Genomic DNA, 14,513 nt, shown 5'->3' on the forward strand with positions numbered 1-14,513 from the left:
CTCTGATCATGTTGGTACCATTGCTAGTTACATGTCTTGTATTCCTAACCAAGCAGTTACCACAAAGAATCCTACTCCAAATTTAGCTTCATTGGCAAAATTTATGTCATTAAAGTACTACAATTGCAAGCAAATATAACATTTTTATTCCTCTTAAGGAAACCATGTGGATCAAAAACTACCAAGCAGCAATAAACTGAAATTCTAATGAAAAACATCAAACTTTTGTGTTTCTGTAATCAACAGGCTTCTCCGAAAAGGGTTGAACTGTTCAGGGCTTTATCATAATCCAAATTACAGCTCATCTTGACGATTGAAACTTATACGAGCTCCCAACTGTTCCAATCATAAGTTCTTAAGAGCTGAATCATGAGTTGCCTTCTGGGGTGTCAGTCTTGCCAACAATGCCTTGTTATGACAGTGCTCTTCATCAACAAAGTAGAAATTTCCATTGGCCTTAAATGTCACAAAGGGCCTGTTGGTCTCTGGTGGTCGGATATCAGCAAACTTTATAGTTCGCGGAATATATGTTGCCAACCATGACATCATCTCCACCTCGAAGCTGCCTGAACCCGGCTGCCACCTGATCTTGTGGATGTAAGGGCTTACAAACCAGTGAAGTACAGCAGTTGTTGTAGCACTGAAGAATATCACAGAGGATGCCACTGCACCTTTCAGAATCACATTCATATCTGGAGATGTCATGAACGTTATTACAGGGCCTAATGATACTGAGAGGCAGCATGTTGAAAGAGAAAGCAGCTTTACTTTCTTGATGGTAGATGAGATTGGACCATTGTAAACAACCCCTCTTTCCTTCTCATCTTCCTCCTCTTCTCTGCCTTTGCGAGGACCAATGCTGATTTTGTTGTCATTTTCAGTTGTTGTAGCTTGAGAAGTCCACCTTCTCTGGACAGTGAAAATGCTCGTTGCAGAGTTGAGGTTGGGCTTGGCATATTGGGTATAGGACCATGCTGCCAACCTACAAGGATAACCTGGAGCAATGGAAAGATCATTTACAGCAAAGTCAGATGCAATCCATTTTACTTAATTTGTGTTTTCTATTTTGTAATATAAGCAATTTACCCAACAACATCTATACACAGATGATCAAGAGAAGAATAAGATATTGTAGGCTTATAATATAATTACAGGCAGACAAAACATCCGTAACATATAATGCTAACCAGAAGCATTAAATGAATTAAGTCTTAACATGGCATTCCTGACCACAATATATTACAAAATCGCATGTCCAGTAAACCATGCAAACTCTTGCATTTTCCTATTCAAGTGCAATCCAGATTTAACTTTTCTTGCAATGAAACCATGTGTCCTGTTACAATTATTAACCTAATCCATAGTAGACTTCCCAAGCTACACAATGTAAGTAGTTAGAGTCCTATACGTTTTGAAGTTCGCTCTGTTACAACCAATTGCTGAACAATAAACAAAGGAAATTAAAGAGTTCAAGAAACATCACATCCCCAATCTTTTTCTAATCCATAAAAGATTGGGGATTAGATCAAAAAACAGTAAAGTGATACGGTGAGAAACTTGCTACTAAAGTAATGTCTCATATCATTATTCAGCTGTCTATGAGTGACAAATGATTCACAGAAGCAAATTCTGAATGTGGTCCTGGTAGATCAAGTGCCAAATATGCAAGCAGCCACTAATAAAAGAAAGAGAACTTTCAGGCAGGAATTCAACAAAGATGCAGCTTTCCTCATTTTTCGAGCACTCTATCATACAATAACTCAAAGCAATCCTCCATTCCCGCCCCATCTTAAGTCATGAAACTTTAAAGCACTCACAAGGAAGTGGTTGGGTTTTACGTACCATAGCCGTAAAACAACAAGTACACTAGATGCTTTTCACTTGCTTTGAACTATCTTGGCCTCATCGCAAGTTCAAATATCTTAATAGACATTGAAAAGCAATTCACAACTTCAATCACATCCTATAATTAAAAACCCATTAATATTTTGTGCATCATCAACGCTAAAATTGCCAAAAGCCCATAAAGATAATTACATCTTTAGACAAAAATGGGACACCCCAACAACATAAAAATCCAATCCTTTTCCTTGAATGTATCTGCTTTTGTTACTATTTAATTGTTATAAATTATGATTAAAGCCCCCAATTCCCACATCGAAGGAAAAGCCCCCAGAAAATAATCATAGCAAATCCTATAGAGGATTAAGAATAGAATCAAATGTCTAAATTAGATATATAAAAAGCGCTCTGAAAACCTGAATGGATGTTTCTTGAAATGAGTTGCTTGGATTGGGATCTGAGCAAGTGGAAGAGAGCAGCTCTCGCCATTTCTATCAGCTTTTGCCTTCGATTTAGATTTCAGAGACCGAAATATTGAAGAGGGGTTTTTGTCATTTCGAAGGGTTTATGGTTCTTAAGTTAAATTCAAGATTAGAAATGTTTAAAATTGGTTAAAAACCTCCCATCAGCAAGGGCATTTGGTCTAGTGGTATGATTCTCGCTTAGGGTGCGAGAGGTCCCGAGTTCAATTCTCGGAATGCCCCTTCTTCGCCTTTTCTTTTTCTTTTTCTCTCCGTTTTGGACCAATCCTATTTATCCTTCTAGAGAAACTACTCGGTTTTAGATTTTTTTATTTATCCTTCTAGAGAAACTACTCGGTTTTAGATTTTTTTTATTTAATTTCTTTTGAAGCTTCTTTCATTCCTATTTGCCCTAGTCAATTCTTTCACCTCTTGCCCCACCCCCACTATTCTTGGTTTCTTTGCTCTTCTTCCTCACTTCTTTAAACTGTTCTTTCCCTCTAGAAGCCCTCCTTTCAAAGCAACCATCCCATAATATTATTATTCTATCAAAGCAACCATCCCATAATATTATTATTCTATCAAAGCAACCATCCCATAATATTTTTATTATTCTTCTTAATTTTTAACTACCCATCCCTCTAGAAAGCCCAACCAAATATCCTACAACTATATAAAGGAAAAGTTGGCTATCAAACTTTCCATAGCCCATTATTCACTTCTCTTGCCATCTCTCTCTCTCATTTCTTCTCTTGGAAATTTGTTTCTTACTCCAAAAATAACCCAAAAAGCATGGATCAAAAAGATACTTACAACACCAACCAAGAAGAACTTGAAGAAACTCTCTCCCTTTGTGACCTTCCACTTGAAAAGCAAGACCTTGATCCATTTGATCACCACCCACCGACCTCTCCTTCTCATGAACTCTTTGAGTTTCCCTTCACACTAAACGCTTTCTCAAACAATAAAGACGACATCGTTTTCTGTGGCAAACTCATTAAAGAACAAGACTTTGATGATCTTGATGATCAAAGTAGGTATCTTTTCCCTTTATCTTCGGCTAGACTCTTGAACAGCGACAAGAAAGATTTGGGTTCTCTTTGTTTAGCGAAGTCAAAGCCAAATTCAGCTTTATCGACTAAAAATTTCAAGTCTCAAAGCTGTTCTTCTTCTTCCTCAAGAAAACACAAGGTTTTAATAGGGTTAGCAAAGATACCACCAAAGATGGAGCTAAGCGACATGAAGAAAAGACAAAGCAGAAGAAACCCATCACCATGTTTCCTCCGGGGGCCGCCGGTGATCTGGAGGTGGTAGCCGCGAGTGACGGTTGCGGTGGTGGCCGAAGAGGACATCACTGGGGTTTGTTGAGGCCTTCGAGGTGTAGAGCTAATCTTGCTAGTGCATTGGCCAAGGCGTCCTTGGGATGTATTCCACACGTCTGAATGTAGTTGGTCCTCGCACGGGTGAAGGGATTTTGGGCATCAAAGTCATAAAGTCTAAACCAAAGTCTAAAATTGTTTGCTATTCTTCCTATTGATTTTGTGTGTAAAATTATATTTATTTATTATATAGATATGTTTCCCATTTATCTTACTTTTCATTAAACTAAGTCTTTGCATTTGACACATTTAATATTATAATTTGATTTTTATTCAATGGTTTTTATTTTTTATTAACAAAATAAAATAAAAAAAGGTAATATTAATAAATATAGGTGACAAATGACAATCACAATTAGTAAAGAATTGAGATGAGTTATGTTTTTACCATTGTTACTCTGATGAATCTTTTGCATGAAAAAAAAATCATCGTGTTAATTATTAATCGTTGCATATTATTGTAGTGAATAAATATTAAAAGTTAATATTTGATGGCTTTGTTATTATAATATGACTGTGTATATTTTGTGATTTTATTTTCTAAAGCATATGATTGAGTCGTAAAAGTAATAACGTGTTATTAAAAAAATGTTTGAGGGTATTTTTTTTATTAAAATAGTTTAACCTATATTTGGTGCTTTTAAAATATGTCCTCGATCTATTGGGCTTAGTGCTACGGATTACGATTTTATAATTTATTCGTTTTTGGCATCGATTTGCTTATTTTGGAACCTAAAAATAGTAACTTGTACCTTAAATTCTTTGTTGATTTTAACTTGGTAAGCTTCCAAATAAAACATACAAAGAAATAAAAATATGGACCTCTTGGAATTTTTATTGAAGTTTGAATTACATACTTTTTTCTTATTTAATTTTTAATTCACTCTATTTATCTAGATATTGATATAGGGAAATTTAAATTAGGTTGTGTGACTAAAAGGACAAAGATTCAGAAAAAAAAATCTTTATTTAATCAAATATAAAATTAATTCAAATCTTTGAGTTTGAATTTACATACTTTTTTTTCTTATTTAATTTTATTTAGTTCATATAAAGATTTAGTCAATATTTATGTTAGAAAAATTAATTGTGTAAATTCAATTATATTTATTGGGTCAATTTATTTACGTTAGTGAAAGATTCTTTAATCCATTAAATTCGTTTGCTTCAATGGGCCTTTATTGTTGCTACCCAAAATGCAAGCAAACTTTTTTTGCAAAGTAAATAAAAAAATTTCACAATTTCTTTTATATAATATAAGATAAAATAAGATAAAAAATTGTGTTAAATTTGTTCAAAATATTTTAAAATAATAAAAATTAACTAAAATCAAATCTACTAAAATACGTATAAATTAAGACTCATCTCATCTTTTATTAATTCATATTTTACTAATGCAAAATTTGTTATATTCTCCAGTGCAATATCTAATTTTAGTTTGGATCTATCTCGACCCACATCTATCTCGACTTTAATACTTATTATAAGTGAGGAGTTTTACATTATTAGAGAATTTAGTAAGATCCGTTATCATAATTTTAGTGCTTATTTGGTTTGATTTTTTTTCAATTTATTTATCTCTTAAAAGTAAAAGTCAGATCAATTATAAATTTTGAAAAACTCTTAAGAAAAAGTAACTTTTTTAAAAAAATAAAAATTTTTAAAATATAAAAAAAATTATTTTTGTTTCAAAAATATCTTCATTTGTTAAAAATAATTACAATATAACTCTCTCAAAAAAAAATATCATTTACGATAATTTTAACCAAAATTATAACTTATAAAGAAAAATTTACCAAACTATTTCAGTTTAATTCTAAAAGCTATTATTTTTCATAAGAACTTTATAATAGCTTTTAAGTTAGAAAAAAACTAAACCAAACATGCTTAATCTAAAAATATGTCTATTTAGTGTAAAATAATCATATTTATAAATTCAAGATCCGATAAATTTGTTATGTGGGATACTTAATGTTTTCTTTTCATTAAGTCTTAATAAAAAGGTGATAATACTGCTTAAAAATACTTAAATGGAATATTAATTTGTTTTTTTTTCAATTAATGACAATGACTTTAATTATACAAAAATACAAAACGAAGGAGAAATCAAAAAAGAAGATAATGGAAGTATATATTTACCCAAACACGACATCGTTCCCTCCCGTGCAGACAAAACATAGAGCCAGCCGGGCACGCGCTCCAGCAGTGAAACTTTGCAACCGGCCGAACTCCCATCAATTTTTTTCTTCTTCCAGTTTTTGAAGCGATTTTTGTTTTCTGGCTTGAACTCTCCCTTTCTCTTCACTGGTGAATCTCTCTCTCTCTCTGTATATATATACATACACGTATTTTACACATACGGATACGAATGTACGTATTTGAATGCATGTTTCTACGTGTTCTTCGTTTCATGTGTTCAAAATTTTCTTCTTTGGATTAGTTTCGTTTTTTTTGGTTGATTTAATGCAATGGGGTTTGCTTAAAACCTCAGTTTTTCAAGTTTTAGTTGAATCCCACTCAAATGAAGAAAAGTTAAATTTGCCCCCTTTTTTGTGTGTGTGTGTTCTTTCTTTACTCGTTTAGTCCTTTGGTTTGTTATTTGTTGGTGGGAAATAAAATTAATTATTTTTTGGGGCTTTTAAAGAAGAAGCGTAAGAATAATGAGCTTAACTGATTGAGTTGACTAGGTGCATATGCATTAGGCTTTGTTGAATTTTGGGTTCTTGTTTCTCTTCATTTTGGTAATGATGGAGATTTGGAATTTGTAAATTTTAATTAGCAAAATTAAGGGGAACTTATTGCTTCTTTATGGAAAAAGAATTCTTAAAATATCATCATCATCTAAGGGCTATCCGAATTCTAAACTGGTGTGTTCTACCAGAATTCAGAGAAGTTTGAATTTTAGTCCTTGAACATTTTTGATTGACTCAGTTTCTGTATATTTCGCCAATTCTTCCTGCTTTCTTTTGGAATTGCTGTTACCCATGTTACCTTCACGAATGCATATATTCTTACTGGTATCTTTGTTATCTTAACAGTTATATGTCATTCACTGTTATTCTTTTTCACCTCCATTTCAAGATAAGATGGAACCGGTGATGGCATCAATTCCTGATATTGGAAATGCTGAGATGGGAATTTCCAAAGATAATAGTGCAGACGTGGAGCAATTCAGATGTTGTGTTGATGAAATCTTTCAAAAGGTTGATGAGGTAAGAGAAGTGATAAATTAGAAATTTGTATCGATTCTTGCCTCTAGTGTTGATTTCATAATTTTCTGTTCAAACAAGACTAGTTAAAAAGATTGTATTATTCTATTATCATTGTAACCTGTTAGGCATAAGTATAACCTTCAAAATAGAAAGTATTCAATGAACAGGCCATGAGATATAATCTTTTATAGCATATAATTCTGTCCCATATTCGCAGCTATTGACCATTTCCAGTAATGTTGTTACTACAATGTTGATCATATTGCTTTATTTTCTTTGCCCTTCAAAGGAAATGGGACAATGCTTCAATATTCGTTGGATCTGTTTCAGGATTCCAGTTTCCAGATTTTTGCGTATTAAGTGATTTTTAAAATGTTTGTTTTTTCTTTGCAGCTTGAGCAAAGAGTGAATGAAGTGGAACAATTCTACTTGAATACAAATAAAAAACAACAGAGTAGTTCTAGGGGTAGCTCAATCGGAAAGGAGCGAGATAAGGAAAGACACATTCCAAGCATTAAAAAGCAGCAGCAAGATGCATCTCGACGAGAAGCAGCTGCTGCAAAGAGAATGCAAGAGCTCATGCGCCAGTTTGGCACACTATTGCGTCAGGTAATCGCTTATGCTCTGCCAGTGAATATTAGATTTCAGCTATCTTATGCTGTAACTGTTATCTCAGTCAGAATGCTCGCAGCCTGCCTAGTGCATACTTGTTTAGTTGCTGGACTGCTTTAAGTCTTGAACGTCCTCAATTGTGTAGAATGTTGGTCTAGCATGCATTAGAAATTATAGTGGTCATTTGAAGTCAATTTCAATCATTTATGATTAATTTAAAATTTTAATTTAAGATTCTTGAACAGCCTGTTCTCATCTTTCGTATCTAGTTCAAGGAAATCAACCGAGTAAGCACTCATACATGGGTGATATGATTTATCTTTTGCCTAATTCACAACGTTATTAATTTGTTGATGTATTTACTATTGCTGTTGTTGTGAGTTATATCAGGCAACATAGAGGGAGTTGTTTCTGTAATATATGTTCAAGACTGCTGATCATGCTTCTATTAGGAGCATAAGAATTGCTCTTCACACATCCGCGCCCCCAAAAGTTTATAAAAGGAGCTAAGCGTTATATGTGGAAATGTGCTTGTTGACTGTTCTGAGTGATAGAATCTCATAATTTTGGTGCTTATAGGATAAAAAGAGCAATATTATAGAATACTGCTGATAAGTTGCAAGAAATTTTGCTGATGTGCGTTTTCCCTCTTACAGATCACACAGCACAAGTGGGCGTGGCCCTTTATGCAACCAGTAGATGTCAAAGGTCTTGGCTTACATGACTACTATGAGGTAATGTGTATTGCAATTGTTTTTTTGCTTCCTTTCAGTTTTCCAGTATGTAAACTGTCCATTTTCTTGTTATTATCCTGTTTGAGCTGAGGAGTCTGGTGGGCATAATCTAGGAATTCGTATGCTAGTTTACAAATTTTTGAATAACACGATAATAACTTAGCCTTTGTTAAAGCCATATGCAGTATGTGCACCGTATGTTCATGACCATATCATCTTCTTTTTGAATAATCTTGTAGATGATGTGGCCCTTTGTATCTTCAATATGATGAGTTTTTTTTTTTTTTTTTTTTTGAAAATCAATATGATGAGCTGAAGGCATCAATAAGTCATGGAAAACAAGAATATTTTTTACTTATGGACTTTATCTCAACCTAGGTGATAAAGATGCATTACGCACATTATCATATTTGGCAGTACTAAATTTATATATTGGGATGCTTTCCTAAGTGTGTAAGGTAGCACCATCATGTGCAGACTTTAGTGTCCAATAGGCATGACAAGCTGTAGTATCTAACTGGAAATATTGCTGCACATACTATATGTTTTTTTCTGAATCTTTCTATATGGTTTTGGAAGTGGTTTATTGATTAATTTGTTTTATTTTTCCTGTGTTAGGTTATTGAAAAGCCAATGGACTTCAGTACAATAAAAAACCAAATGGAGGCTAAGGATGGTACTGGATATAAGAATGTTCGAGAAATATGTGCTGATGTAAGATTAGTTTTCAATAATGCAATGAAATACAATGATGAAGGAAGTGATGTTCATTTAATGGCCAAAACTTTGTTGGAAAAATTTGAGGAGAAGTGGCAGCAACTTCTTCCTAAAGTTACTGAAGAGGTAAAGCTCATGTCAGGCTATCCCAATGTGACTAGCTCTGCTTTGGATTTCATGGCTTGTATTCCATAATTTTACTGGGATCATTAGCATTGCTTTTTGCTAAAAACAATATTAAATTAATTCCATTTTTTATTTCCTGATTTTTTAAATAAAAAAACCTTATAATTTTGTGCTTAATGCTTATAGGAGAAAAGACGAGAAGAGGAGGAGGCAGAAGCACAGATAGATATTCAGCTTGTGCGAGAGGCTGCTCATGCCAAACTGGTCCGGGAGATATGTAATGAGGTATCTTAAAATTTTGCAACCTTTGTAAAGATATTATAAAACGTAAATAGCTATGTAGACCTACGCTGTCAAATATCTTCCAGACTGTTGGAATTGGTTTTCCGATGGTCACAGTGTAGTTCAATCGGCAGAATGTTTACAAAGTACAATGTTGAACTCTCTGCAGCTTTATGAGGTTGATACACATCTGGAACAGCTCAGAGAAACAGTTGTTCAAAAGTGCAGGTTGGTTCTACAACTTTGTGTATGGCAGAGTGGATATTGTAAACTTAGAGTTGGATTGGTCATCTGTCTACTGTTATGTGTATTTATTTTTGTTCAGTCTAACAAAACTTATATACTATGACTTAGTTAACTTCTCTCTTAGTATCTCTGTTTGTATCTGTGTCATGTTCTGTGTGTATTTGCAACTATCCTGGGTGCATTTGTTAGTCAGTCATTTTTTTTAAACAATTGAGAATGATAATTATTCTGATGAGTAAAATAGATTGGTCTGTATGTTTTTGAACATAGCCTGTTGCATGGTAAAACTTGTTGTTTATTGTTGAAGGTTGCTTGAGATTTTTCCATCTTACTTACTAAATATATTATATCAAAAGATCTTTGTTTGTGCAGTCATGCCCACTTTACTTGGATTGCACCCCGAACTGCCCTAATGAAATTAATTAAGGTTGGATTTGTCATGAATATAGTCTGCTTTTTCAACTTTTGTTAACCTTCTGTTTCTATTTTTATGTTGGGTGTTATGGACAAGTGTTATAACTATCCTTAACTAGTATAGTCCATGAAAATATACTGTCTTAGAGCAAACTTTGAACTCAGAAAACTCAATTTTTATTTGTTAAATTTTGTACAAGCTTAGGATTGTCATTATTAGTTTGGCAATTTAAAAAAAGAATAATAAGAAATATAAAAAGGAGCAGAGGTTGAGGGGTGAGTTCATTTCTTTTTGTGATAAACCTTGTGTACACTTGTTTGTGAGCATGTAAAATCTGGTCAAGCTTTCAATTTGAACGGTATTTTTGAATGCTCTTTTAGGAAAATGTCAACTGAAGAGAAAAGAAATCTTGGGACAGCCATTGCCAGATTGTCTACTGAGGATCTTGGTAAGGCATTGGAGATTATTGCTCAAAATAATCCAGGGTTTCAAGCTATGGCTGAAGAGGTGGAGATTGACATTGATGCTCAGGTTATAAAATCTAAATAATTTTGGTGTTTTTGTAATTATGTTTTTCGATTTTCTGGAACCCTTATTCAATCTGCTCAATCAAGGTTCAATACCTAATTATTTGATTCTATTATGCAGAGTGAATCTACCCTATGGAGGTTAAAATTTTTTGTCAAGGATGCTTTGGAAGGTCGGGGAAAGAGTGCAGCAAGCGCAGGTGGCAATAATAACAACAACAAACGGAAAAAAGAGATTTGTGATGCTATTGCCAAAACAGCCAAGAAAAGGAGTAAAAAGCCTTCCTCTTGATCGTATCACCTGATGGATAAGTGTAGCATAAGAATTGTCTTTGGTTGCATTCCATTAATAACAATAACCAGGGAAGCACTTCTAAAAATTAGGCGGTGAAACTATCTTGGTTTTGGCTCGATAAAGGACATAACCAAGCGACATGATCATTTTCCAGCATGACTGCTTCCGACAAATATGACCAAAGCACAGATGCCCTGTAAATCGCCCTGTTGCTGTCTCAATGCTAATCTCCGTATTACAATTTACATATCATGGTATATAATGGACAATTAAATTTTTTATTTTATGGTCACTTTTCTCATCTCTTCTGCCGTGAGCTAACTTTCTATGGACAATATTTTACTGAAGCATTATTCTTTCCCAGTTTTTCACTTCCTTTTGCTGGAAGGGATTTTGAATTTTAAGTTGTGCTGTAGTATACAATGGTTATAGGCAAACATGGTTCATTTCGAAGGATTATCATTGTTGTATTAAGCTCTGATTGATGGAACTCCGTCGTCAACACTAACATCTGCTGAGAAGATTGCTTCTGAACATTTAGTTCAATAATTACATATTCTTCTGCTAATAGTCTGAACTAGAATTGGTTGCTTCAGCAGATGCTGGAAATGGAGAAATATATGATATGCAGGCATTGTCTGTAACTCCCCCAATGTCTTCGTAGAAACCATATGATGGGGTATTGCTCCATTCCCTCCCTCTTGGGTAGTTGGTTAAACATAGCAAAGCACCAAGTATTCGCCCCAATGATAGTAGCCACATCCATGAATCTCATTATTATTTATTTATCTGTAAAACTCTTTGTTCTGTATACAATATTAAGACAGGGTTTTGTCACAACAATAAATTTCAATTAATTCATTACAACTACAAAACTTAAAAGAAGGATTAAAAGTGTGATTTCTTGCAAACTTTCTACTTCTTCACCACCAAAAGAAAAAGATCACCACAGCATAGTTGGAAGCCTTTTCATTGGATTCTGGTGAGAAAAGGAAGCTCTTTCATGCTTTGCCAATGAATTCCACATCAAATAACAGAACTGAATCTGGAGGAATAATACATGAACCTACAACCATGGAAAACTAAACTATGAGAGGTATATTATCCCCATTTCCCCTGCTTCTCCTCTGTTTTTTTTGCCAGATAAATGGATAATTCAACAAAAAACAGGTGTAGAAGGCTACTTTTAATTGCTTACCTCCTTTACAACCAGCTCCTCTTGTACCATATCCAAGTTCTGGAGGAAGCCTTAATGTTCGTTTTCCCCCTAAATTATGTAGCAGGAAACAAAGATTTGATGAACTTATTTCCATCTTAATAGTTACTAGTAGTAGTCTAATTAGTACAGTGAATTAAGATTAAGATTTATCGTACCAGCAAGCATGGGAGGAACTCCATCACCACCTAATATGCCTTGGTCCCAGCCTTTGATGACCTGTGGTAATACATGAAGATCAATTTGAAAAACCCTTTTTCTTTTGTTCTGATTCACAAGAAATTGATTAAACATTCAAGCTAGCAGTTGTTGTATATATATCCAATATGTCATGATCCTGAAGGAAAATCATAAATTCTATCTCAGCTATGTACTAGAGTACGACTAGGTATTTTAGTACTCACACCATCTTCAACCTACACCTTTGAATAATATTTTGTAAATTGATGTGAACCATGACACGACGTATATGAATATGGATACGGAAATCCTATTTTCCTAATATATGAAGCGTATTCGTGCCTGACACTCGCCTATAGTTTGAGTAACATAGATTGCATCTTAAAGCCAGTTCTAAGGAACTAAGAATATTAGAAACAAAGAAAACAAAGTACCTCACCAACACCAATGCGGAATGTAAGAGGCTTTCCACGATTGTAGCTGCTATCAAAGACCTTCCCACTCTCCAATCTCCCAACATAATGTGCCTGTTTTCATTTTAGTAGATTTAATTGGACTAAGATTATACTAGAAACCACGAACACAACTTTGCTGACCTTAAATGGTAAACCATTCCTCTCCAATGGATCCATTACCTTTATCAGCTGTCCTTTAACAGCCTCAGGGCCCTTCCCTACAACTTTATCACAGAAACCCAAGCCAGACGGGCTTAGAGTTAGTTCACAGGGAGCTTCTTCTGCAGCTGCACTGGGCTGTGACAGTTGCAACAACCCAGCTTCAAGCAGGCCGAAACAAAGACCAAAACCAACTGCTTCCCTTCTCTTGAAAGCCCCGGGATTCCCATTTAGCTGCTCAGTGGGAGAGATGCTTTGCTTGTTGCTTGACCATTTAATACTGGTAACTGCTTTATCCACATTCTTTGTTAGGAGTTTGGAATGGGGTTTGCTGAGGTTTCTGGGAGAGTAAGTCCCAACTGCAAATGGCAGTGAGCTCATTTTCCACTTGACACCAGAGATTTTTCGAAAAGAGATGGAAGCAGGGGAAAGGGATAAGCTCTTAAGCTTCCACGTTCAAGAAATTAAAGGGAGGAAATTAGAAATACTAAAGAGTTATGACCCTTGCGTTGCACACGGGTCAAGAATCCATTTGTCAAAACCAGCAAACCTATCATAATTTCTCTGACTCTCAACCCATCACATGCTAGTCTCCAACTTAATTTTCAGGAGTTTTAAAATTCCTTTTTCAAGTCTTGATGTAGATACTCTGTTAACTCACATGTAGCAAATGGATTTCCTTTTAAATAGGTTATAGATTCATGTTTTGATTTATCTTTTTTTAAAAAAAATTGATAATTATAAAATAAAGAATTTATATTTTTGATTATTATCTATAATTTATTCATATATGTCTATTTTATAAATATAAACGCAACGTTTAAATAATTACATATAGAATAATATAGATTTTAAAATCATTCACAACATTTGTAGATTAGCAATTTATATAAAATAAACATGTTTACTTTTTATTCATATTAATCAAATTATCATTGATATATTCTTTCAATTTATTCATTATCTTATAACCAATGAAATTACTATTTACCCAATTGCATATCATTCTTATTTTTTTCATAAAATCATTATCCTCTTAAAATAATCAAAACATTTTTCATATACTTTACCAATCACTTATATATTTTTATTTTTTTTCTTTTTCTTTATCCCATATTTTTACTCTGTTTATTACAACAATAATTTAATTATTTGTTATAATCAAGATTTTAATAGAACAAAAGAAAGAAAGAGTAGAATAAACACATCAAATCAAATAATAAAAAATCATCAAAATATTTTTATGACCAATTATTATAATTACTTATGTTCTTTTCCCCTACTTTTCCCTTTTTTTTTGTTCTCTCCATCTAAATGGCCCATCAACACAAAACCAATCCAACATTGCCAGCTTATAGCATATTAAACCTACCAAATAGAAAGGTCGAAAAAAAGATTAAAAAAGCTCAACCTAAATCTCATCACCCCTAAACTAACCCTAAGATCCACAATAATCAACTATCAAGCTTTAAATTATTATATCTAAAAAACGTGGCCATCCTCTTAACTGACACGTGGCTAAATGAAGAAGCCCTTTTTAATTATGTAATAGAAGTGTAGTGGAGAAAATGAAATTCCATTTTGATACAATCGGAACAAAATATTTACTAGTTGGGAAGTGATAATTAAATTTGTTGTCTGAATCGGATAGTTGC

The 14,513-nt window shown here is 33.6% G+C and overlaps 3 protein-coding genes and 1 non-coding gene across 5 annotated transcripts; 2 read left to right on the forward strand and 2 right to left on the reverse strand.

Annotated features, from left to right (window-relative positions):
• Positions 1-123: 123 nt before the first annotated feature.
• LOC110425614 (uncharacterized) lies at positions 124-3,896 on the reverse strand. 2 transcript variants are annotated; one of them, XM_021440536.2, is made up of 2 exons: positions 3,117-3,896; positions 124-995 (listed from the first exon to the last, which is right to left on the reverse strand). In XM_021440536.2, the coding sequence occupies exons 1-2, from the start codon at positions 3,190-3,192 to the stop codon at positions 346-348; spliced, it is 726 nt and encodes a 241-aa protein (XP_021296211.1). In that variant the 5' UTR covers positions 3,193-3,896; the 3' UTR covers positions 124-345. The 2 variants fall into 2 exon arrangements, with proteins under 2 accessions (XP_021296211.1, XP_021296212.1); XM_021440537.2 differs by having other exon boundaries at positions 2,259-3,891.
• Positions 2,475-2,546, forward strand: TRNAP-AGG (transfer RNA proline (anticodon AGG)). Its single transcript has one exon. It is a non-coding gene; the product is annotated as a tRNA-Pro (tRNA).
• Positions 3,897-5,850: 1,954 nt separating the features above from the next.
• GTE6 (general transcription factor group E6) lies at positions 5,851-11,301 on the forward strand. The gene is made up of 9 exons (XM_021440458.1): positions 5,851-5,989; positions 6,721-6,894; positions 7,288-7,503; positions 8,163-8,240; positions 8,859-9,083; positions 9,270-9,368; positions 9,535-9,593; positions 10,407-10,557; positions 10,675-11,301. Exons 2-9 carry the CDS (start codon positions 6,769-6,771, stop codon positions 10,843-10,845), a joined length of 1,125 nt encoding a protein of 374 aa, XP_021296133.1. The 5' UTR covers positions 5,851-5,989; positions 6,721-6,768; the 3' UTR covers positions 10,846-11,301.
• A 128-nt stretch (positions 11,302-11,429) lies between these two features.
• Positions 11,430-13,473, reverse strand: FKBP13 (FK506-binding protein 13). The gene is made up of 5 exons (XM_021440460.2): positions 12,880-13,473; positions 12,679-12,771; positions 12,223-12,283; positions 12,047-12,115; positions 11,430-11,914 (listed from the first exon to the last, which is right to left on the reverse strand). Exons 1-5 carry the CDS (start codon positions 13,237-13,239, stop codon positions 11,850-11,852), a joined length of 648 nt encoding a protein of 215 aa, XP_021296135.1. The 5' UTR covers positions 13,240-13,473; the 3' UTR covers positions 11,430-11,849.
• Positions 13,474-14,513: the final 1,040 nt, after the last annotated feature.

Source organism: Theobroma umbraticum, unplaced genomic scaffold (genome assembly GCF_002168275.2).
Source record: "Theobroma umbraticum cultivar Fairchild unplaced genomic scaffold, ASM216827v3 scaffold_81.0, whole genome shotgun sequence".
Taxonomy (NCBI): domain Eukaryota; kingdom Viridiplantae; phylum Streptophyta; class Magnoliopsida; order Malvales; family Malvaceae; genus Theobroma; species Theobroma umbraticum.

Coding starts and splice junctions, on each gene's coding strand:
- LOC110425614 (XM_021440536.2), bottom strand. CDS start 3,192: ATGGATCAAGGTCTTGCTTTTCAAGTGGAAGGTCACAAAGGGAGAGAG. Junction 996..3,116: donor AGTTCTTCTTGGTTGGTGTT/GTAAGTATCTTT, acceptor CCATTGCTCCAG/GTTATCCTTGTAGGTTGGCA.
- GTE6 (XM_021440458.1), top strand. CDS start 6,769: ATGGAACCGGTGATGGCATCAATTCCTGATATTGGAAATGCTGAGATG. Junction 6,895..7,287: donor TCTTTCAAAAGGTTGATGAG/GTAAGAGAAGTG, acceptor TTTTCTTTGCAG/CTTGAGCAAAGAGTGAATGA. Junction 7,504..8,162: donor TTGGCACACTATTGCGTCAG/GTAATCGCTTAT, acceptor TCCCTCTTACAG/ATCACACAGCACAAGTGGGC.
- FKBP13 (XM_021440460.2), bottom strand. CDS start 13,239: ATGAGCTCACTGCCATTTGCAGTTGGGACTTACTCTCCCAGAAACCTC. Junction 12,772..12,879: donor TTAAAGGACAGCTGATAAAG/GTAATGGATCCA, acceptor AAATGAAAACAG/GCACATTATGTTGGGAGATT. Junction 11,915..12,046: donor AGGAGCTGGTTGTAAAGGAG/GTAAGCAATTAA, acceptor CCATGGTTGTAG/GTTCATGTATTATTCCTCCA.